This window comes from Bombina bombina, chromosome 1 (assembly GCF_027579735.1).
Source record: "Bombina bombina isolate aBomBom1 chromosome 1, aBomBom1.pri, whole genome shotgun sequence".
NCBI classification, from domain to species: Eukaryota; Metazoa; Chordata; class Amphibia; order Anura; family Bombinatoridae; genus Bombina; species Bombina bombina.
The window spans coordinates 1,389,903,958-1,389,929,512 of record NC_069499.1 but is presented as its reverse complement, the minus strand read 5'-3'; the positions used below and the strand labels follow the sequence as shown (position 1 = coordinate 1,389,929,512).

Genomic DNA, 25,555 nt, shown 5'->3' with positions numbered 1-25,555 from the left:
ATATATAAAAATAACGTTAAAAAGATTCAATGTAAAAAAAAAATTCCAATGTAAAAATTTTTGATAATAAATATCACAATTATACACACTTCATTATTGTATATGGGTGTACCTAAAACAATAATTAATACTTAATTCATAAAATTATATATATTAAGATCTGTGATGTCTAAATTCACATAAAGGCCTGTATATCTAGATCTACGTTAAGACCTTTGGGTTCAGATACATCTAACTTAAAAATCCAGTAGGTTTCCTGCCTCCTTAATTTTAATAACCTATTCTCTGAAGGAGCAACCCAATCTATAACCTGTATTTTTAATGATTTGGAGTCGCAGTTATGGACCTCTAAGAAATGTTTTGATACGCTATGTTTGAGCAATTTTATTTTAATATTGTACAAATGCTCACTAAAACGTCTTCTTATTTTTCTTTTTGTGCGCCCCACGTACTTTAGGCCACACCCACAAAAATCACATCACAATTACTTTTATGTTTAATTTCAAAATTTTTAGAGTTGTCAGAGTTACTAAAGTTCATTGAATGATCAATATGTGTGCACATACTGCACCTTGACTTTCCACATTTTTTGGTGCCTTTAGAATTAGTGAGCCAATTTGTGTTTTCTAACTTAATAGAACTGTTTTTTAACCTACTGGGGGCCAAGATATTTTTTAGATTTTTTCCTTTTTTGTAAATTATATTTGGACAATCCGCTAGGGTTACACCCAAAATGGGATCAGATTTTAAAATGGCTCAATGCTTATTTAACATTTTTTGTATTAGGCTAGAACCTTCATTGTAACTAGTTACGAATCTTGCCTCTGTAAATGAATTCATTTTTGCTTGATCCAATTTATTTTTAGTTGTATAATTATTTTTATTCTTATATTCTAACAGTTCCTTCCTATCTTGACTAAGAGCTTTAGATTTCGCATTCTTTAGGACCATACTGTCGTAACCTTTTTCTATAAATTTATTGTCTAATATGATGGATTCACTTTCAAAATCCTGAAGTCTGCTACAAATTCTTCTAAGTCTAAGATACTGACTATAGGGGACATTTTGTATCCATTCTTTTTTATGATTACTTTTAGCATTTATAAAGCTGTTTTCTCCAACATAGGTGTGTCCGGTCCACGGCGTCATCCTTACTTGTGGGATATTCTCTTCCCCAACAGGAAATGGCAAAGAGCCCAGCAAAGCTGGTCACATGATCCCTCCTAGGCTCCGCCTACCCCAGTCATTCTCTTTGCCGTTGTACAGGCAACATCTCCACGGAGATGGCTTAGAGTTTTTTAGTGTTTAACTGTAGTTTTTATTATTCAATCAAGAGTTTGTTATTTTAAAATAGTGCTGGTATGTACTATTTACTCTGAAACAGAAAAGAGATGAAGATTTCTGTTTGTATGAGGAAAATGATTTTAGCAACCGTTACTAAAATCCATGGCTGTTCCACACAGGACTGTTGAGAGGAATTAACTTCAGTTGGGGGAACAGTGAGCAGTCTCTTGCTGCTTGAGGTATGACACATTCTAACAAGACGATGTAATGCTGGAAGCTGTCATTTTCCCTATGGGATCCGGTAAGCCATGTTTATTAAGATAGTAAATAAGGGCTTCACAAGGGCTTATTAAGACTGTAGACTTTTTCTGGGCTAAATCGATTCATATATTACACATATTTAGCCTTGAGGAATCATTTAATCTGGGTATTTTGATAAAATTATATCGGCAGGCACTGTTTTAGACACCTTTTTCTTTAGGGGCTTTCCCTAATCATAGGCAGAGCCTCATTTTCGCGCCGGTATTGCGCACTTGTTTTTGAGAGGCATGACATGCAGTCGCATGTGTGAGGAGCTCTGATACATAGAAAAGACTTTCTGAAGGCGTCATTTGGTATCGTATTCCCCTTTGGGCTTGGTTGGGTCTCAGCAAAGCAGATACCAGGGACTGTAAAGGGGTTAAAGTTAAAAACGGCTCCGGTTCCGTTATTTTAAGGGCTAAAGCTTCCAAATTTGGTGTGCAATACTTTTAAGGCTTTAAGACACTGTGGTGAAATTTTGGTGAATTTTGAACAATTCCTTCATATTTTTTCGCAATTGCAGTAATAAAGTGTGTTCAGTTTAAAATTTAAAGTGACAGTAACGGTTTTATTTTAAAACGTTTTTTGTACTTTGTTATCAAGTTTATGCCTGTTTAACATGTCTGAACTACCAGATAGACTGTGTTCTGAATGTGGGGAAGCCAGGGTTCCTTCTCATTTAAATAAATGTGATTTATGTGACAATGAAAATGATGCCCAAGATGATTCCTCAAGTGAGGGGAGTAAGCATGGTACTGCATCATTCCCTCCTTCGTCTACACGAGTCTTGCCCACTCAGGAGGCCCCTAGTACATCTAGCGCGCCAATACTCCTTACTATGCAACAATTAACGGCTGTAATGGATAATTCTATCAAAAACATTTTAGCCAAAATGCCCACTTATCAGCGTAAGCGCGACTGCTCTGTTTTAGATACTGAAGAGCATGACGACGCTGATGATAATGGTTCTGAAATGCCCCTACACCAGTCTGATGGGGCCAGGGAGGTTTTGTCTGAGGGAGAAATTTCAGATTCAGGGAAAATTTCTCAACAAGCTGAACCCGATGTGATTACATTTAAATTTAAGTTGGAACATCTCCGCGCTCTGCTTAAGGAGGTATTATCCACTCTGGATGATTGTGAGAATTTGATCATCCCAGAGAAACTATGTAAAATGGACAAGTTCCTAGAGGTCCCGGGACTCCCAGAAGCTTTTCCTATACCCAAGCGGGTGGCGGACATTGTAAATAAAGAATGGGAAAGGCCCGGTATACCTTTCGTCCCTCCCCCCATATTTAAAAAATTGTTTCCTATGGTCGACCCCAGAAAGGACTTATGGCAGACAGTCCCCAAGGTCGAGGGAGCGGTTTCCACTTTAAACAAACGCACCACTATACCCATAGAAGATAGTTGTGCTTTCAAAGATCCTATGGATAAAAAATTAGAAGGTTTACTTAAAAAGATGTTTGTTCAGCAGGGTTACCTTCTACAACCAATTTCATGCATTGTCCCTGTCACTACAGCCGCGTGTTTCTGGTTCGATGAGCTAGTAAAGGCGGTCGATAGTGATTCTCCTCCTTATGAGGAGATTATGGACAGAATCCGTGCTCTCAAATTGGCTAATTCTTTCACCCTAGACGCCACTTTGCAATTGGCTAGGTTAGCGGCTAAGAATTCTGGGTTTGCTATTGTGGCGCGCAGAGCGCTTTGGTTGAAATCTTGGTCAGCTGATGCGTCTTCCAAGAACAAACTACTTAACATTCCTTTCAAGGGGAAAACGCTGTTTGGCCCTGACTTGAAAGAGATTATCTCTGATATCACTGGGGGTAAGGGCCACGCCCTTCCTCAGGATCGGCCTTTCAAGGCCAAAAATAAACCTAATTTTCGTCCCTTTCGTAGAAACGGACCAGCCCAAAGTGCTACGTCCTCTAAGCAAGAGGGTAATACTTCTCAAGCCAAGCCAGCTTGGAGACCAATGCAAGGCTGGAACAAGGGAAAGCAGGCCAAGAAACCTGCCACTGCTACCAAGACAGCATGAAATGTTGGCCCCCGATCCGGGACCGGATCTGGTGGGGGGCAGACTCTCTCTCTTCGCTCAGGCTTGGGCAAGAGATGTTCTGGATCCTTGGGCACTAGAAATAGTCTCCCAAGGTTATCTTCTGGAATTCAAGGGGCTTCCCCCAAGGGGGAGGTTCCACAGGTCTCAGTTGTCTTCAGACCACATAAAAAGACAGGCATTCTTACATTGTGTAGAAGACCTGTTAAAAATGGGAGTGATTCATCCTGTTCCATTAGGAGAACAAGGGATGGGGTTCTACTCCAATCTGTTCATAGTTCCCAAAAGAGAGGGAACGTTCAGACCAATCTTAGATCTCAAGATCTTAAACAAGTTTCTCAAGGTTCCATCGTTCAAAATGGAAACCATTCGAACAATTCTTCCTTCCATCCAGGAAGGTCAATTCATGACCACGGTGGATTTAAAGGATGCGTATCTACATATTCCTATCCACAAGGAACATCATCGGTTCCTAAGGTTCGCATTCCTGGACAAGCATTACCAGTTCGTGGCGCTTCCTTTCGGATTAGCCACTGCTCCAAGGATTTTCACAAAGGTACTAGGGTCCCTTCTAGCGGTGCTAAGACCAAGGGGCATTGCAGTAGTACCTTACTTGGACGACATTCTGATTCAAGCGTCGTCCCTTCCTCAAGCAAAGGCTCACACGGACATAGTCCTGGCCTTTCTCAGATCTCACGGATGGAAAGTGAACGTGGAAAAGAGTTCTCTATCTCCGTCGACAAGGGTTCCCTTCTTGGGAACAATAATAGACTCCTTAGAAATGAGGATTTTTCTGACAGAGGCCAGAAAAACAAAACTTCTAAACTCTTGTCGGATACTTCATTCCGTTCCTCTTCCTTCCATAGCGCAGTGCATGGAAGTGATAGGTTTGATGGTAGCGGCAATGGACATAGTTCCTTTTGCGCGCATTCATCTAAGACCATTACAACTGTGCATGCTCAGTCAGTGGAATGGGGACTATACAGACTTGTCTCCGAAGATACAAGTAAATCAGAGGACCAGAGACTCACTCCGTTGGTGGCTGTCCCTGGACAACCTGTCACAAGGGATGACCTTCCGCAGACCAGAGTGGGTCATTGTCACGACCGACGCCAGTCTGATGGGCTGGGGCGCGGTCTGGGGATCCCTGAAAGCTCAGGGTCTTTGGTCTCGGGAAGAATCTCTTCTACCGATAAATATTCTGGAACTGAGAGCGATATTCAATGCTCTCAAGGCTTGGCCTCAGCTAGCGAGGGCCAAGTTCATACGGTTTCAATCAGACAACATGACGACTGTTGCGTACATCAACCATCAGGGGGGAACAAGGAGTTCCCTGGCGATGGAAGAAGTGACCAAAATCATTCAATGGGCGGAGACTCACTCCTGCCACCTGTCTGCAATCCACATCCCAGGAGTGGAAAATTGGGAAGCGGATTTTCTGAGTCGTCAGACATTGCATCCGGGGGAGTGGGAACTCCATCCGGAAATCTTTGCCCAAATCACTCAACTGTGGGGCATTCCAGACATGGATCTGATGGCCTCTCGTCAGAACTTCAAGGTTCCTTGCTACGGGTCCAGATCCAGGGATCCCAAGGCGACTCTAGTAGATGCACTAGTAGCACCTTGGACCTTCAAACTAGCTTATGTATTCCCGCCGTTTCCTCTCATCCCCAGGCTGGTAGCCAGGATCAATCAGGAGAGGGCGTCGGTGATCTTGATAGCTCCTGCGTGGCCACGCAGGACTTGGTATGCAGATCTGGTGAATATGTCATCGGCTCCACCATGGAAGCTACCTTTGAGACGAGACCTTCTTGTTCAAGGTCCGTTCGAACATCCGAATCTGGTCTCACTCCAGCTGACTGCTTGGAGATTGAACGCTTGATCTTATCAAAGCGAGGGTTCTCAGATTCTGTTATTGATACTCTTGTTCAGGCCAGAAAGCCTGTAACTAGAAAAATTTACCACAAAATTTGGAAAAAATATATCTGTTGGTGTGAATCTAAAGGATTCCCTTGGGACAAGGTTAAGATTCCTAAGATTCTATCCTTCCTTCAAGAAGGATTGGAAAAAGGATTATCTGCAGGTTCCTTGAAGGGACAGATTTCTGCCTTGTCTGTGTTTCTTCACAAAAAGCTGGCAGCTGTGCCAGATGTTCAAGCCTTTGTTCAGGCTCTGGTTAGAATCAAGCCTGTTTACAAACCTTTGACTCCTCCTTGGAGTCTCAACTTAGTTCTTTCAGTTCTTCAGGGGGTTCCGTTTGAACCCTTACATTCCGTTGATATTAAGTTATTATCTTGGAAAGTTTTGTTTTTGGTTGCAATTTCTTCTGCTAGAAGAGTTTCAGAATTATCTGCTCTGCAGTGTTCTCCTCCTTATCTGGTGTTCCATGCAGATAAGGTGGTTTTACGTACTAAACCTGGTTTTCTTCCAAAAGTTGTTTCTAACAAAAACATTAATCAGGAGATAGTCGTGCCTTCTCTGTGTCCGAAACCAGTTTCGAAGAAGGAACGTTTGTTGCACAATTTGGATGTTGTTCGCGCTCTAAAATTCTATTTAGATGCTACAAAGGATTTTAGACAAACATCTTCCTTGTTTGTTGTTTATTCTGGTAAAAGGAGAGGTCAAAAAGCAACTTCTACCTCTCTCTCTTTTTGGATTAAAAGCATCATCAGATTGGCTTACGAGACTGCCGGACGGCAGCCTCCTGAAAGAATCACAGCTCATTCCACTAGGGCTGTGGCTTCCACATGGGCCTTCAAGAACGAGGCTTCTGTTGATCAGATATGTAGGGCAGCGACTTGGTCTTCACTGCACACTTTTACCAAATTTTACAAGTTTGATACTTTTGCTTCTTCTGAGGCTATTTTTGGGAGAAAGGTTTTGCAAGCCGTGGTGCCTTCCATTTAGGTGACCTGATTTGCTCCCTCCCTTCATCAGTGTCCTAAAGCTTTGGTATTGGTTCCCACAAGTAAGGATGACGCCGTGGACCGGACACACCTATGTTGGAGAAAACAGAATTTATGTTTACCTGATAAATTACTTTCTCCAACGGTGTGTCCGGTCCACGGCCCGCCCTGGTTTTTTAATCAGGTCTGATAATTTATTTTCTTTAACTACAGTCACCACGGTATCATATGGTTTCTCCTATGCAAATATTCCTCCTTAACGTCGGTCGAATGACTGGGGTAGGCGGAGCCTAGGAGGGATCATGTGACCAGCTTTGCTGGGCTCTTTGCCATTTCCTGTTGGGGAAGAGAATATCCCACAAGTAAGGATGACGCCGTGGACCGGACACACCGTTGGAGAAAGTAATTTATCAGGTAAACATAAATTCTGTTTTTCTCAGTGGGTTTTCTATAGTTTTTAACTAGAACTGTTTTATGTTCTTCATCATAGTATAATAATAGATCTAAGAATTCAATTTGATGGGCTGAATGTTTTCCTGTAAATTTGAGATTGTGGTTGTTATTGTTTATATATTGATAGAACCTTGTGATACTCTCTTGTGTCCCTTTCCAGACGATAATAATATTGTCTATGTATCTATTATAATGTATGATGTTATCACTAAAGGGGTTGTTGTTCCATATGTATTGTTGTTCAAATCCATTTACATTCAAGTTGGCATAGGATGGGGCAAACGTTGTCCCCATCGCTGTGCCTCGTGTCTGCAAATAACATATATTCTCAAAATAAAAAGGGATAGGGTCCTTGTGTGATAATCTTTCAAAATATGTGGATTTTTATCTCCAACCAGTTGTTAAAAGAACTAAAGCTTATATACAAGACACACTGGAAGTGATCAAATTATATGAAGGTATATCGTGGGAAGAAGACTATTGGTGGGTCACTTGTGATGTGTCCTCACTCTTCATCTGTATCCCTCATGATGCAGGTGTAGAAACAGTGGAGACAGAATTAAAGAATTGGAGAATTCCCTTGAAACACATAGAGTTTTTAGTTGACTACATCAAATTTATTTTAACTCACAATTTTTTTTATTTTGAGAATATATGTTATTTGCAGACAAGAGGCACAGCGATGGGGACAACGTTTTCCCCATCCTATGCCAACTTGTATGTAAATGTATTTGAACAACAATACATATGGAACAACAACCCCTTTAGTGATAACATCATACATTATAATAGATACATAGACGATATTATTATCGTCTGGAAAGGGACACAAGACAGTATCACAAGGTTCTATCAATATATAAACAATAACAACCACAATCTCAAATTTACAGGAAAACATTCAGCCCATCAAATTGAATTCTTAGATCTATTATTATACTATGATGAAGAACATAAAACAGTTCTAGTTAAAAACTATAGAAAACCCACCGAGAAAAACAGCTTTATAAATGCTAAATGTAATCATAAAAAAGAATGGATACAAAATGTCTCCTATAGTCAGTATCATAGACTTAGAAGAAATTGTAGCAGACTTCAGGATTTTGAAAGTGAATCCATCATATTAGACAATAAATTTATAGAAAACGGTTACGACAGTATGGTCCTAAAGAATGCGAAATCTAAAGCTCTTAGTCAAGATAGGAAGGAACTGTTAGAATATAAGAATAAAAATAATTATACAGCTAAAAATAAATTGGATCAAGCAAAAATGAATTCATTTACAGAGGCAAGATTTGTAACTAGTTACAATGAAGGTTCTAGCCTAATACAAAAAACGTTAAATAAGCATTGGGCCATTTTAAAATCTGATCCCATTTTGGGTGTAACCCTAGGGGATCGTCCGAATATAATTTACAAAAAGGAAAAAATCTAAAAAATATCTTGGCCCCCAGTAGGTTAAGAAACAGTTCTATTAAGTTAGAAAACACAAATTGGCTCACTAATTCTAAAGGCACCAAAAAATGTGGAAAGTCAAGGTGCAGTATGTGCACACATATTGGTCATTCAATGAACTTTAGTAACTCTGACAACTCTAAAAATTTTGAAATTAAACATAAAAGTAATTGTGATGCGATTTTTGTGGTCTACCTCCTCACCTGTGGGTGTGGCCTAAAGTACGTGGGGCGCACAAAAAGAAAAATAAGACGTTTTAGTGAGCATTTGTACAATATTAAAATAAAATTGCTCAAACATAGCGTATCAAAACATTTCTTAGAGGTCCATAACTGCGACTCCAAATCATTAAAAATACAGGTTATAGATTGGGTTGCTCCTTCAGAGGAGAATAGGTTATTAAAATTAAGGAGGCAGGAAACCTACTGGATTAGATGTATCTGAACCCAAAGGTCTTAACGTAGATCTAGATATACAGGCCTTTATGTGAATTTAGACATCAGAGATCTTAATATATATAATTTTATGAATTAAGTATTAATTATGGTTTTAGGTACACCGATATACAATAATGAAGTGTGTATAATTGTGATATTTATTATCAAAAAAATTTACATTGGAAATTTTTATTTTTTTATTTTTTTTACATTGAATCTTTTTAACGTTATTTTTATATATGAAGTACCGTCCACTATCTAAGGTGTATAAGTTTTTAATCATGCAGTTGTATTATGCATTGTTTCATCTTGTGTTTGTATTTTTTACATCTTTTAAATCGATCATTAATTTAACATTATGCGTGCAGTATCACAGTGTTTGTGAACAGCACCTGTAAACATTGTTCTATAAGTTAGCAAACAGCAGAGGGTGGAGTCTGCAGGATATAAAAAGCCAGCGGATGCCGAAGCTGTCATACACAACAAAACTCTTGAAAAAGCCCGACCGGCGTCGGGGGAAATGCGTTTGGGAGTACACAGAAGAAGATCACATACCGCTTTATTACTGACGTAGAAGGCAGCCCTTGGAGGTTCATAGTGACCGGGTTTGAACAAATCCAGGAGGGGTAACTTGATCGCATTTGCAGGTCGATTGCAGTTCGTTGAACTAACTGAGGACTTCATTTACAGACATGCTTATTGTTTTTTAAAGCTTGTAAGTGCATATTGTAACTTGCGCTTATACTATATTTAAATAAATCTTCACTTGAGTCGGAGTTTTGCGCTCCTGTTCTTTTTTACAGATATTTCAGCTTTCATCTCCGAAGTAGGGGAAACACCGGATAGAGGAGCAGCACCCGACAGGATATCTAAATTAAGATTCACTCAAGCAATCACCACATTACGGATGTATAACCCGTTAAGAGGCAAATATCATTGCGGATCTGCTGTCTAAAAAGACTTTCCTATTCAGGACTGACCTGTCTGACACACAAAGGTTGTATAATTAATATCATACTAATTGGACTAAAATATTTGCTTTCATGATTGGGCAGTTTATTATTTTGTGATATTTTTATATTTTTCGTGGTATCTGTTTATGATATTTCAAACAGGCAGATTATGCTGCCTATTTAGCATAATTTATTGAACATTTATGTTAACCGTTTTTAACAAACAACATCTGTACAATATTTTCTATATATAGACATATCACATAGGGTTACATTAGGTTCTAAGTTCATATCAACATCAGCGCCTATATATTTTCTTTAGTACCATTAACTCCCAGTAGTGCATTGCTGCTCTTTCGACAGAGGATAACAAGAGAATAAATCAAATGTGAAAAAAAAGTAAACTGGAAAGTTGAAAAAAGATGTTAGCTCTATCTGAATCGTGAAACAAAATTTGGGGGTTTGTGTTCCTTTAAACAGAATGGATGATTAGTGTAATTCCAGTCTAACACAAGTGTTCCTAATTAGTTTAATAAAACCACTCAAATTATATATACAATATGCCCAGCTTCCAACTGAAAAAACAGACACGTGTGCCATTTTAATGCATTCTCAAAAACTGAAACATTGTTGTACCCTATAAGGTTATGTAAATGTAAAGAAATTCAGCTATAGTTGCAAGAAAAAGTTTGGGAACCCCTTGGAATTACCTGGATTTCTGCTTTGATTACTCATAAAATGTAATTTGATCTTTATCTAAGTCACATTTATAGATAAACATTATCTGACTAAACTAATAAGAGACAGTTATCTTGATTGCACAGCCCTCTTCAGGTCATTCCACAGCATCTAATTAGGATTAAAGTCAGGACTCTGACTTGGCCATTCCAAAACATGATTCTTCTTTGATTTCAGCTATTCTTTAGTTGATTTACTTGTGTGCTTTGGGCCATTGTCTTGTTGCATTACCCAACCTTTCCTATGCTTGAGGTCATGGACCGCTGCCATTCTCCTGTAAAATGTCTTGATACACTTTTGAATTCATTGTTCCCTTAACTATTGCAAGGGGCCCAGGCCCTATGGCAGCAAAGAAGCCCGAAACCATGATGCTCTCTCCACTGCTTATCTTGTGCAAACTACAGACATGCCACAATGTTTTTTAAACAGAACATGTTTCCTTCATTGAGTCTGTTCTTCCATGTACACCATCTTGTTCAATGTTTCTCTGATAGTGGACACATGAACAAAGTTTGTAGAGTTTTCTGAAGGTCTTTTACTCTTGGGTTCACCTCTTTCAGGATTGCCTGTTTTGCTCTTGGAGTGATCTTTGCAGGACACCCACTCCTAGGGAGAGTAGCTACACTCCAAAATTGTCTACATTTTGGAGACAATTTGTCTTAACGTGGATTGATGAACGCCCAGGTCTTAAGCAATGATTTTGTAACTTTCTTCCAGCTTCATGCATTTCTATAATGTACATTCTAAAGGTCCTGTGAAACTTGTTGTAATTGAGGCATGTTAACAATAAGCAATCATTCTTGAGAAGAACAGATTTGTTAGTAACCAGGCTTGGTGTACCTTTATTTAAAGGGCAGGGCAGCTGTGCAACCCACACTTCCAATCTTATCTCCTTAATTGAAACACCTGACTCTAAATAGCTTTTGTAGAAATAGTTAACACAGAGGTTCACTTACTTTTTCCATCCTGCACTGTGAATGATTACACGTCTTCAATATAATTTTGAAAAGTACTAGACTGTTATTAGATTAGTCAGATTGTGTTTGACTCTAATTGTGACTTAGATGAAGATCAGACCACATTTTATGAGTAATCAGTGCAGAAATCCAGGTAATTCTAAAGGGTTCACAGACATTTTCCTGCAAATGTACATATTTGGATTTGCAGAGAACCACATTCCGGTTAATCATGTATTATTTTCTATAAAAACTAAACAAGATTAACCCTGACTACAGAAGCATAGATGCATGTATACAGCACAACATTACATAAAACATATCACACGTTTCACAAAACATGCAATCTTTCCAACTATACAGGTACCTTTTTGAAGTTTTTCTGGCATTAAACTAAAAATATAAATCCTCCATAACATTTTCAATTATACATAGTAAAACATAACATAATTTGCGTTCATTATTTATTTTTCCTGTTTTTATTTAATTTACATTGGCAAACTGAGCTGTTCCTACTACCCAAAGAGCATGGAATACCTAGTGCAGTTTGCAAGGCAACGCTTTTTTATACTTATCTTGCTATTGTTGTGTATGTAGATGTGGCAAACAAAAAAATAAGTCCTGTTTTATTTTATTTTTGAAAAGTAAATCATTCAAGAAACACACTTTGGAATTGGGAGCATCTATTCTTGTAGCTAAGTATACATGCTCCTGTTTTTACGGTTATTGCACAAATGCAGTTTAAAGGAACACTGAACCCAAATTTTTTCTTTCGAGATTCAGATTGAGCATGAAATTTTAAGCAACTTTCTAATTTACTACTATTATCAAATTTTCTTCATTCTCTTGGTATCTTTATTTGAAATGCAAGAATGTAAGTTTAGATGCCGGCCCATTTTTGGTGAACAACCTAGGTTGTCCTTGCTGATTGGTGGGTAAATTCATCCACCAATAAAAAAGTGCTGTCCAGAGTTCTGAAACCCCCAAAAAACTTAGATGCCTTCTTTTTCAAATAAAGATTGGAAGAGAACAAAGAAAAATTGATAACAGGAGTAAATTAGAAAGTTGCTTAAAATTGCATGCTCTATCTGAATAACGAAATAAAAAATTTGGGTTCAGTGTCCCTTTAACATTGTTATAGATCAGATGATATATTAAATAAATACTACTCCTCAAAATTAAAAACAAAAATTATTAGAGGAAGAGTGAATTAGTTTTTGTCATTTTCTTACAGCCGGCTTCCAGCACATGTACCTGGAACCTCTCCTGAAATTTCATATCACCTTCCGCAAATTAAAGCTTCATAGAGAGGAATATGTCTTGATGCAAGCATTGGCCCTCTTCTCACCTGGTAAGATCCCTCTCTGTGTTAAAGGGACATTAAACACTATATAAATGCTAGATAGAATGAAGCATTCAAAGAAAATATTACTCTGAGTATTACCTATATATTTATTGTTTTAAATTTCATTAGCTGTTTGCATATTGACACAATGGCCCCTAGTTATCAAGCCGTCAACCTCAAATACGCTGGAATTCCGCAGCGTATTTGTGGCGAGGCTGATTCGCCTTAGTTATCAAGCCCTGCTGCCCGGCAAAAGTAGAATTTTGTGACGTAAGCTTCGATCCGCCGGACTCAGTCCGACAAAGATCGATTCTTACGTCACTCCAGATGTTCCGCACACAAGTTCGGCACAATCTGACTACTTTTGCTAGTTATCAAATGACTAGCAGGTACGCTCGGCACTTTTCCGGCCCAGCGTACCTGGTTTTCAATCCGCTGCCCTGGAGGCGGCGGATCCCATAGGAATCAATGGGAGTCTGACCATAGCGAAAGTTCATGTTCACTGCTGCCCGATATCCCATTGATTCCTATGGGAGCTGTCTACACCTAACACCCTAACATGTACCCCAAGTCTAAAACCCCTAATCTGTCCCCCTCTACACCGCCGCAACTAAATAAAGTTATTTCCCCCTAAACCGCCGCTCCCGGAGCCCACTGCCACTCTAATAAACTTATTAACCCCTAAACCGCCGCTCCTAGACCCCGCCGCAACTATAATAAATGTATTAACCCCTAAACCGCCGCTCCCGGAGCCCACCGCCACCTACATTATACCTAGTAACCCCTATCCTGCCCCCCCTATACCGCCGCCACCTATAATAAATTTATTAACCCCTATCCTGCCGATCCCGGACCCCGCCGCAACTAAATAAATTGTTTAACCCCTAAACCGCCACTCCCGGACCCCGCCGCCACCTATATTAAACTTATTAACCCCTAATCTGCCCCCCCTACACCGTCGCCACCTATAATAAATTTATTAACCCCTATCCTGCCCCCCCTACACCGTCGCCACCTATAATAAATTTATTAACCCCTATCCTGCCCCCCCTACACCGTCGCCACTATAATAAAATTATTAACAGCTAAACCTAAGTCTAACCCTAACCCTAACACCCCCCTAACTTAAATATTAATTAAATACATCTAAATATTATAACTCTTATTAACTAAATTAATCCTATTTAAAACTAAATACTTACCTATAAAATAAACCCTAATATAGCTACAATATAACTAATAATTATATTGTAGCTATTTTAGGATTTATTTTTATTTTACAGGCAAATTTCAATTTATTTTAACTAGGTACAATAGCTATTAAATAGTTATTAACTATTTAATAGCTACCTAGTTAAAATAAACACAAATTTACCTGTAAAATAAATCTTAACCTAAGTTACAATTACACCTAACACTACACTATCATTAAATAAATTATTCCTATTTAAACTAAATACTTACCTGTAAAATAAACCCTAAGATAGCTACAATGTAATTAATAATTACATTGTAGCTATTTTAGGATTTATTTTACAGGTAACTTTGTATTTATTTTAGCTAGTTAGAATAGTTATTAAATAGTTATTAACTATTTAATAACTACCTAGCTAAAAGAAATACAAAATTACCTGTAAAATAAATCCTAACCTAAGTTACAATTACACTATCATTAAATAAATTAGCTACAAATAACTACAATTAAATACAATTAAATAAACTAACTAAAGTACAAAAAATAAAAAAAACTAAGTTACTAAAAATATAAAGTTACAAACATTTAAAAAATATTACAACAATTTTAAGCTACTTACACCGAATAAAATAACAAAGCCCCCCAAAATTTAAAAATGCCCTACCCTATTCTAAATTACGAAAGTTAACAGCTCTATTACCTTACCAGCCCTTAAAAGGGCCTTTTTGCGGGGCATGCCCCAAAGTATTCAGCTCTTTTGCCTGTAAAAAAAAAATACAACCCCCCCAACATTAAAACCCACCACCCACACACTACTCTAACCCAAACCCCCCTTGAATAAACCTAACACTACCCCCCTGAAGATCATCCTACCTTTAGCCGTCTTCAGCCAGCCGACCACCGATTGAACAGAAGAGGACATCCGCAGCGGCCGAAGTCATCATCCAAGGGGCGCTGAAGAAGTCTTCCATCCGATTGAAGTCATCATCCAAGGGGCGCTGAAGAAGTCTTCCATCCGATTGAAGTCATCATCCAAGGGGCGCTGAAGAAGTCTTCCATCCGATTGAAGTCATCATCCAGGCGGCGTCTTCAATCTTCATCCATCCGGAGCGGAGCCATCTTCAGACGAGCCGACGCGGAGACATCTTCTTCCCCCGACGAATAACGGTTCCTTTAAGTGACGTCATCCAAGATGGCGTCCCTCGAATTCCGATTGGCTGATAGGATTCTATCAGCCAATCGGAATTAAGGTAGGAAAAATCTGATTGGCTGATTGAAGTTCAATCCGATTGGTTGATCCAATCAGCCAATCAGATTGAGCTTGCATTCTATTGGCTGTTACGATCAGCCAATAGAATGCAAGCTCAATCTGATTGGCTGATTGGATCAGCCAATCGGATTGAACTTCAATCTTATTTTAACTAGGTAGCTAGTAAATAGTTAATAACTATTTAATAGCTATTGTACCTAGTTAAAATAAATTGAAATTTGCCTGTAAAATAAAAATAAATCCTAAAATAGCTACAATATAATTATTAGTAATATTGTAGCTATATTAGGGTTTATTTTAAAGGTAAGTATTTAGTTTTAAAAAGGATTAATTTAGTTAATAAGAGTTATAATATTTAGATGTATTTAATTAATATTTAAGTTTAAGGATAGGGGTTAATAAATTTATTATAGGTGGCGACGGTGTAGGGGGGGCAGATTAGGGGTTAATAAATTTATTATAGGTGGCGACGGTGTAGGGGGGGCAGATTAGGGGTTAATAAGTTTAATATAGGTGGCGGTGGGGTCCGGGAGCGGCGGTTTAGGGGTTAAAGAATTTATTTAGTTGCGGCGGTATGGGGGGGCAGGATAGGGGTTACTAGGTATAATGTAGGTGGCGGTGGGCTCCGGGAGCGGCGGTTTAGGGGTTAATACGTTTATTATAGTTGCGGCGGGGTCTAGGAGCTCCGGGGGCGCCGGTATATGGGGTAGAACAGTGTAGTTTAGTGTGGGTGCTTAGTGACAGCTTATCAATAAAGCTGTAGAAAAGCCGAAGAGCAGTGAGATCGGATGAGTGATAACTATCACAGTCCGCTGCTGATCGCCCCGTACTTGGTGTGCGGCTTTTTGACAGCTTTTTTGATAACTTTGGCAAGATTATTCAGGTCCGCGGCGGCGATGGTAGGCGAGCGTATTGGGCCGGCGAAGGCAGGTAAGTAGACACGTTGATAACTAGGCCTCAATAAGTGTAAAGTTTTAATGTCTATAAAACAATGGGAGCTGCCATGTTGTAACTTTTGTTACCTTCTCTGCTATGGCCAATTAGGGACAATTATAGAGGTCACTAAAAGTGCAGCCAATGACTGTGGGGAATATAACGGTGTTCTGCACTTCTCCATGTCAAACAGGAACTGAAAAGCTCACAATTTCAGAATGGAATTACAGTAAAAGGGGACAAATAAATAATGAAAGTATATTGCAGATTTTTTTATATTCATATGATTTATCATTTTATTTTACCATCAAAGTGTTAATGTCTCTTTAATTAATCGACAATTGGACTGGACAACCAGATATATTCTCATGTATGTATTGCCATACACGACTGCAGACACATAACTACATACCCCACGTTTAAAGTCTTCCCATTCTTTCCTAGCATGAAGCAACTTGTAAGCTGCATCTATTATTTTTATTATTTAAAGAACCAAAAAGGTAACTAAAATGTGAGATTGTATCTCTCTTAGATCGTCCAGGAGTCATAGAGCGTAGCTCTATCGATGAGAACCAGGAGAAGATAGCACTAACATTAAAATGCTACATCGACCAACATCACCCACTTCCGGAAGGAAGGTAATAGAGCATCTAATAGGCTTAACCATTTTATTGTTACTTACACATGTACATATAACCAAACTAAATAAAAATATATATCATGTAGCCAAAAAGTAGCAAAAACAAAATTTATGCTTACCTGACAAATTTCTTTCTTTCCACATATGGAGAGTCCACAACGTCATTCAATTACTAGTGGGAATATCACTCCTGGCCAGCAGGAGGAGGCAAAGAGCACCACAGCAAAGCTGTTAAGTGTCACTCCCCTACCCATAATCCCCAATCATTCGACCAAAGGGAAATGGAAAAAGAATAACACAAAGGTGTAGAGGTGCCTGAGGTTTAGTAAAAAATAACTGTCCTAATAAAGGGTGGGGTTGTGGACTCTCTATATCCGGAAAGAAAGACATGTATCATGTAAGCATAAATTTTGTTTTCTTTCCTAAGATATGGAGAGTCCACAATGTCATTCAATTACTAGTGGGAACCAATACCCAAGCTTGAGGACACAGAATGAACAGGGAGGGAGAACAAGACAGGCAGACCTAAACAGAAGGCACCACCGCTTGAAGAACCTTTCTCCCAAAAGAGGCCTCAGCCAAGGTAAAAGTATCACATTTGGAAAAAGTATGCAGAGAGGATCAAGTTGTAGCCTTGCAAAGCTGTTCCACAGAAGCTTCATCTTTGAAAGCCCAAGAAGAGGAGACAGCTCTAGTGGAATGAGCTGTAATTCTCTCAGGAGGCTGCTGTCCAGCAGTCTCATAAGCAAAACGAATCATACTTCTCAACCAGAGGGAAAGAGAAGTAGAAGAAGCCTTCTGACCTTATGCTTTCCTGAGAAACAAACAAACAGGGCAGAAGACTGGCGAAAATCCTTAGTCGTCTGTAGGTAGAATTTTAGAGCACGCACAACATCCAAGTTGTGCAACCAATGTTCTTTATGAGTAGAAGGATTGGGACAGAGAGGAGGAAAAACAATTTTCTGATTAATATTTCTATCCAAAACCACTTTAGGAAGAAACCCCAATTTAGTATGCTGCATGAAAGATAAGGTAAGGTGAATCACACTGCAAAGCAGAGAGTTCCGAAAGAGTTCCGAAAACTCTCTGAGCAGAAGAGATTGCAATAAGAAACAAAATCTTCCAAGATAGCAACTTAATATCTATGTAATGCATTGGCTCAAATGGAGCCTGCTGCAAAACTTTAAGAACAAGATTAAAGCTCCAAGGAGGAGCAACAGGTTTAAACACAGGCCTGATTCTGACCATGGCCTGACAAAAAGATTGAACATCTGGCACATCCGCCAGACGCTTGGGTAACAAAATCGATAATGCAGAAATCTGACCTTTCAGAGAACTGACTGACAACCTTTTCTCCAGACCTTCCTGGACAAAAGACAAAATTCTAGGAATCCTGACCCTACTCCAAGAGTAGCCTTAGATTCACACCAATAAAGGTATTTACGCCATATCTTATGGTAAAGTTTTCTAGTAACAGGCTTGCGAGCCTGGATCATGGTCTCAGTTACCGACTCAGAAAATCTAGACTTAGACAGAACTAAGCGTTCAATCTCCAAGCACTCAGCTTCAGAGAAACAAGATTTGGATGATGGAATGGACCCTGAGTTAGAAGGTTCTTCGTCAGAGGCAACCTCCAAGGCGGCCAAGAAGACATCTTCACTAGGTCTGCATACCAGATCCTGCGAGACCATGCAAGAGCTATTAGAATTACTGATGCTGTCTCTTGTTTGATACGAGCAATAACTCGTGGAAGGAGCGCAAACGGAGGAAACAGGTGTGCTACACCGAAATCCCAAAGAACCGCCAGAGCATCTATCAGAGCGACCTGAAGATTTCTAGACCTTAAACCGTACCTTGGAAGCTTGGCGTTCTGCTGAGACGCCATCAGATCCAACTCTGGCACCCCCATTTGAGGATTAACCAGGAGAACACCTCCGGATTGGAGAGACCACTCCCCGGGATGAAATGTCTGTCTGCTCAGGAAATCCGCTTCCCAGTTGTCCACTCCAGGAATGTGGATGGCAGATAGAACAATGGTGAGCTTCCACCCACTGAATAATCCGTGCCACCTCCTTCATGGCTAAGGAACTCCGAGTTCCTCCCTGGTGGTTGATGTAAGCCACTGAGGTGATGTTGTCCTACAGAAACCTGATAAACTGGGCTAAGGACAATTGAGGACAAGCCATCAGAGCATTGTAAATCACTCTCAACTCCAAGATATTTATGGGGAGAGCAGACTCCTTTCCGAGTCCATAGTCCCTGTGTCTTTAACGAGTCCCAGACTGCTCCCCAGCCTAGTAGGCTGGCGTCCGTGGTCACAATCACCTAGGATGGTCTCCGGAAGCATGTGCCCTGAGACAGATGGTCCTGAGAAAGCCACCACGGGAGAGAGTCTCTTGTCGACTGGTCTAGATCTATCCTCTGAGACAGATCCGAATGGTCTCCGTTCCAGTGTCCATACATTGAGCCACTGATGGCTGAACAATAGACTGAAGAGAGAGGCAAGAGGAGAGAATTTTTTTCATAGATAGGGAATCTATTAATCCTTAAGAAAACCACCCTTATAGCTGGAACAAGGGAATTCTCTTCCAGATTCACTTTCCAACCGTGGGAAGGCCAAACAAAAGAGCCACAAACTGTAGTGTTTGTCTAGAAAGGCGAATCTCAGGAATTTGTGATGATCCCTGTGGATGGGAACATGAAGATACGCGTCCTTGATGTCTATGGTCATCATGAACTGACCCTCTTGGACCAAAGGAAGAATGGAACGAATGGTTTCAATTTTGAAGGACGGTACCCTGAGAAACTTGTAGAGGCACTTTAGGTCTAAAATGGGGCGAAAAGTTTCCTCTTTTTTGGGAACCACGAACAGATTTGAATAGAATCCTAGACCCTGTTCCCTTACTGGAACTGGAACAATCACTTCCAGGAAGGAAAGGTCCTGAACGCAGTTCAAGAATGCCTCTCTTTTTACCTGGTCTGCAGATAATCTTGAGAGGTGGAATCTGCCCCTGGGAGGGAAAGCTTTGAATTCTATTTCATAACCCTAAGATACTATGTCCACAGCCAAAGGATCTGGGATATCTCGTCTCCACGCTTGACAAAACAGGAAAAGTCTGCCCCCCACTTGATCCGAATCCGGACCGGGGGTCGACCCCACATGCTGACTTAGACTCAGCTGAGGGTTTCTTTGATTGCTTCCCCTTATTCCAAGACTGATTGGGCTTCCAAGAAGACTTGGACTGCTCCTGCTTGGGAGAGGAAGACTTTTGACCTTTGAAGTTACGAAAGGAACGAAAATTACTTTGACGTCCTTTGAGTCTGTTCTTTTTGTCTTGGGGTAGAAAAGACCCTTTTCCACACGTAATATCAGAAATTATTTCTGCCAGACCAGGTCCGAACAAGGTCTTCCCCTTGTAAGGAAACACCAGAAGCTTGGACTTAGAGATATCATCAGCTGACCAAGAGTTTAGCCACAATGCCCTGCGGGCTAGGACAGTGAAGCCAGACATCTTGGCTCCCAGTCTAATAACTTGCATGTTAGCATCAGAAATAAAGGAATTGGCTAGTTTGAGAGCCATAATCCTATCTTGTATCTCCTCCAACGGAGTCTCTACTAAAATTTATTCAGACAAGGCATTGCACCAATAAGATTCCGCACTTGCTACTGTGGCAATACAAACTGCAGGTTGCCATTGAAGACCTTGATGAACATACATCTTCTTCAAATAAGCTTCCAGCTTTTTGTCTATGGGATCCTTAAAGAAGCTGCTATCCTCTATAGGGATCATAGTTTTCTTAGGCAGAGTAGAAATAGCCCCTTCTACTTCAGGCACCGTGCGCCAAGAATCTTTAATGGAGTCAGCAACAGGAAACATCTTTTTAAATACGGGAGACTGGGAGAAAGGAATCCCTGGCTTCTCCCTTTCCTGTGAAATAATCTCCGTCACACGGTCTGGGACAGGAAAAACTTCCACAGAGGAAGGAACATCATAGTATTTATTAAGTTTACTAGACTTCTTGTCATCGACAGAAGTATCGGAGTCGTCCAAAGTAGCCAATACCTCCTTTAACAGTACACAAAGGTGTTCAAGCTTAAATCTGAAGTTTACTTCTTCAGTATCAGATGAAGGAATAATACTGTCCGAATCTAAAATTTCACCCTCAGAGGCTACCGACGTATCCTCCTCATCAGACTTATAAAGGAGGGCAACCTGCGTAGCAGTAGGTGGAACAGAAACCTTACCATCTGAATGTTTAATTTTCCTCTTGCGTTTTCCCAGCATAGGAAAAGCAGATAATGCTGCAGATACCGCAGAAGATACCTGTGCAGCAAAATCTGCAGGCAAATAAACTCCTCCAGGAGGCTGAGAGGAACTGCAGTGCCTTGTATGTGACGCCATAGAGGCTTGGGACATTTGAGGAGAAAGCTGTGGCATTGCCTGAACAGCATCATCCTGAGAGACATTGGGCTCAGAGGGCAACAATTTATCTTTGAAGTGTTCTAGCTAAGCATGCAGCACAGAATTGCATAGGCAAAACAATTTGTGCCTCTAGGCATAACAAGCAGTTGTCAAAAAACATACGGCTAGATTATGAGTTTTGCGGTAAGCTGAAAAAGCAGCGTTAACAGGTCCTAACGCTGCTTTTTCACTACCGCTGATATTACGAGTCTTGCAAGTTTAGGGGCACCGCACACTTTTTTGGCCTTACCGCAAACCGACTTACGTAAACTTCGTAAACCCTTTTTTCTATGGGACTTCCATAGCGCCGGTATTACGAGTTTGTCCTGGGAGGCCAAAAAGTGAGCGGTACACCCTCTACCTCCAAGATTCCTAACGCATTCTACAATCAGTAGTTATGAGTTTTACACTACAACGCCGTAGCATAAAACTTATAACTAAAGTGCTAAAAAGTACACTAACACCCATAAACTTCCTATTAACCCCTAAACCGAGGCCCTCCCGCATCGCAAACACTATAATAAAATGTTTAACCCCTAATCTGCCGCTACGGACATCGCCGCCACTAGAATAAACATATTAACCCCTAAACCGCCGCACTCCCGATTCGCAAACACTAGTTAAATATTATTAACCCCTAATCTGCCGCCCCTAACATTATACTTATTAACCCCTAATCTTCCACTCCGGACATCGCCGCAACCTACATTATATTTATTAACCCCTAATCTGCTGCCCCCAACATTGCAGACACCTACATTATATTTATTAACCCCTAATCTCCCGCCCCCAATGTTGCCGCAACCTACCAACATTTATTAACCCCTAATCTGCTGCCCCAACTTCGCCGCCACTATATTAAATGTATTAACCCCTAAATCTAAGTCTAACCGTAACACCCCCTAACTTAAATATAATTTAAATAAATATAAATAAAATTACTATAATTAAATTATTCCTATTTAAAACTAAATACTTGCCTATAAAATAAACCCTAAGCTAGCTACAATATAACTAATACTTACAATAGTTAGGGTTTATTTTTATTTTACAGGCAAGTTTGTATTTATTTTAACTAGGTAGAATAGTTACTAAATAGTTATTAACTATTTAATAACTACCTAGCTAAAATAAATACAAATTGACCTGTAAAATACAACCTAACCTAAAGTTACAGTAACACCTAAGCTAACCCTACAATTAAATAAATTACCTACATTAAATACAATTAAATAAATTAAATTAAATTAGCTAAATTACAAAAAAACACTAAATTACAGAAAATAGAAAACAAATTACAGATCTTTAAACGAATTACACCTAATCTATTAGCCCTATCAAAATAAAAAAGCCCCCCAAAATAAAAAAAACGTAGCCTAAACTAAACTATCAATAGCTCTTAAAAGGGCCTTTTGCTGGGCATTGCCCCAAAGAAATCAGCTCTTTTACATGTAAAAAAAAAATACAAACAACCCCCCCAACAGTAAAACCTACTATCCACACAACCAACCCTCAAATAAAAGCCTAACTAAAAAAACCTAAGCTCCCCATTGCCCTGAAAAGGGCATTTGGATGGGCATTGCCCTTAAAAGGGCATTTAGCTCTATTGCAGGCCCAAAGCCCTAACCTAAAAAATAAACCCACCTAATAAACCATTAAAAAAATCCTAACACTAACCCCCAAAGATTCACTTACCGGGAGAAGTCTTCATCCAAGCGGCAAGATGTCCTCAATGAAGCCGGCAGAAGTGGTCCTCCAGACGGGCAGAAGTCTTCATCCAGACGGCATCTTCTATCTTCATCCTTCCGACGCGGAGCGGCTCCATCTTCAAGACATCCGGCACGGAGCATCCTCTTCAAACGACGTCTTCTTCGGAATGAATATCACTTTAAATGACGTCATCCAAGATGGCGTCCCTTAGATTCCGATTGGCTGATAGAATTCTAGAAGGTTGAAAAAATCCTATTGGCTGATTTTTCCCGCCTCTAGACTTCTTACAACTGTATGGTGTAGGCCCTGCAATTTGCAGCTTAGTTACTAAGAGGTGTCACTTCAGTCCCAAAGTACCCTTACGTTTATGGTCTACTGATCAAATGTGTATGGGTTTGACCGTGTGTTACTGCGTCATGGGAAAGGACCTCCAGAGCATTTATATCTCTTATTCATTGATAAATACTTATAATATCACCCCTGCTATTCGTATAGTGCGTAGTTCTGCTATTCGTCTGCTTCCGGAGATACTTCTGACACTTTAATTTCTTTTATTCTGGCCGAGAATTCCCGGAGTAGGCCGCAGCCGCTGGCTTTCCTAAAATTTTGCTGGTATTGTCTTGCCGTTGTGCCACGAGCGCGGCCGAAACTCCTCCAAACTAGTACCGGACTGACTGTGCTTGTGTGGCTTATCCCCAAGGGGTTTTTCAGGTCAATTTACCCCCAATATCTGCATAAAATCACTGTTAAATAGCAAGTAATACACAGAGCTTCACAGAAGTGCTGCTATTCAGGTTGATGGCAAGCTCCGCCTCCTATGACTTTTTTTTAATTCAAACGGAAAAGAAAAAATCTCAGAGACATAATTAACCGTTTTTCCCCAGATAAATGTCTTCTTACAGATTTCATTAGGTTTGCATTTTAACCATATACACATTATAAATAAGTCTGTCTCTCTCTGACTTTTTGCTGCATATCACTTGGAAAAAATGTAACAAAATTCTTACTCAGATATATGCAAACTGCATGAGCAAATCGCTGTATCCGATATCACATCCTTTTACATTTAGCGTCTGTTGCTTCTTATGCCGTACCCTAAATCTGTGACTGTACCATATAAGTGGTACCTTTAACTCCTGTACATAGTTTGCAAGTTTTGGGTGCAACTTATGCTCTTAAAGATTTAACCCCATTCCATAAAGCTCTTTGCAAGACTACGGTTTCCTAGCGGTCATCTTGCCATTTTGTCTAATTATGTTTTAATGTGTTTAATGATTCAGTTATTTGTCACAGCAGGAGTTTTAGCTTCTATGGAGTTCTGACCACCCTCCGTTTGTAAAGGTGCCATAAGCTATACATTTGTTTTGCAGACATTTTCAGAGAGAGCATTAAATACTGGCAAAAGGGATATTGAAACAAACACTGTACTGTGATATTCGTTTAGTTTCCCTTAATTTCCTTTAATACCAGTGTATGGAAAATTGCATCTTTAGGATTATTTCTTTTAATTTGAAAATGCTATTTTTGATCATTAAGACTTAAACCTATTGTTCTAAAGAACAACATAATTTATGTAAGAACTTACCTGATAAATTCATTTCTTTCATATTAGCAAGAGTCCATGAGCTAGTGACGTATGGGATATACATTCCTACCAGGAGGGGCAAAGTTTCCCAAACCTCAAAATGCCTATAAATACACCCCTCACCACACCCACAATTCAGTTTAACGAATAGCCAAGAAGTGGGGTGATAAAAAAGTGCGAAAGCATATAAAATAAGGAATTGGAATAATTGTGCTTTATATAAAAACATAACCACCACAAAAAAAGGGCGGGCCTCATGGACTCTTGCTAATATGAAAGAAATGAATTTATCAGGTAAGTTCTTACATAAATTATGTTTTCTTTCATGTAATTAGCAAGAGTCCATGAGCTAGTGACGTATGGGATAATGACTACCCAAGATGTGGATCTTTCCACACAAGAGTCACTAGAGAGGGAGGGATAAAATAAAGACAGCCAATTCCTGCTGAAAATAATCCACACCCAAAATAAAGTTTAACGAAAAACATAAGCAGAAGATTCAAACTGAAACCGCTGCCTGAAGTACTTTTCTACCAAAAACTGCTTCAGAAGAAGAAAATACATCAAAATGGTAGAATTTAGTAAAAGTATGCAAAGAGGACCAAGTTGCTGCTTTGCAGATCTGGTCAACCGAAGCTTCATTCCTAAACGCCCAGGAAGTAGATACTGACCTAGTAGAATGAGCTGTAATTCTCTGAGGCGGAATTTTACCCGACTCAACATAGGCAAGATGAATTAAAGATTTCAACCAAGATGCCAAAGAAATGGCAGAAGCTTTCTGGCCTTTTCTAGAACCGGAAAAGATAACAAATAGACTAGAAGTCTTACGGAAAGATTTTGTAGCTTCAACATAATATTTCAAAGCTCTAACAACAT

At 39.6% G+C, this 25,555-nt stretch overlaps 1 protein-coding gene across 4 annotated transcripts in view; it reads left to right on the top strand.

The window, feature by feature from the left end:
• Positions 1-25,555, top strand: part of NR1I3 (nuclear receptor subfamily 1 group I member 3) — a 174,768-nt gene that overhangs the window by 133,132 nt on the left and 16,081 nt on the right. For all 4 annotated transcript variants that reach the window (XM_053704666.1, XM_053704675.1, XM_053704670.1 and 1 more), the window contains 2 exons: positions 12,773-12,889; positions 16,814-16,919. In XM_053704666.1, coding sequence (XP_053560641.1) covers positions 12,773-12,889; positions 16,814-16,919 — 223 coding nt within the window. The remainder of the gene's footprint in view (positions 1-12,772; positions 12,890-16,813; positions 16,920-25,555) is intronic.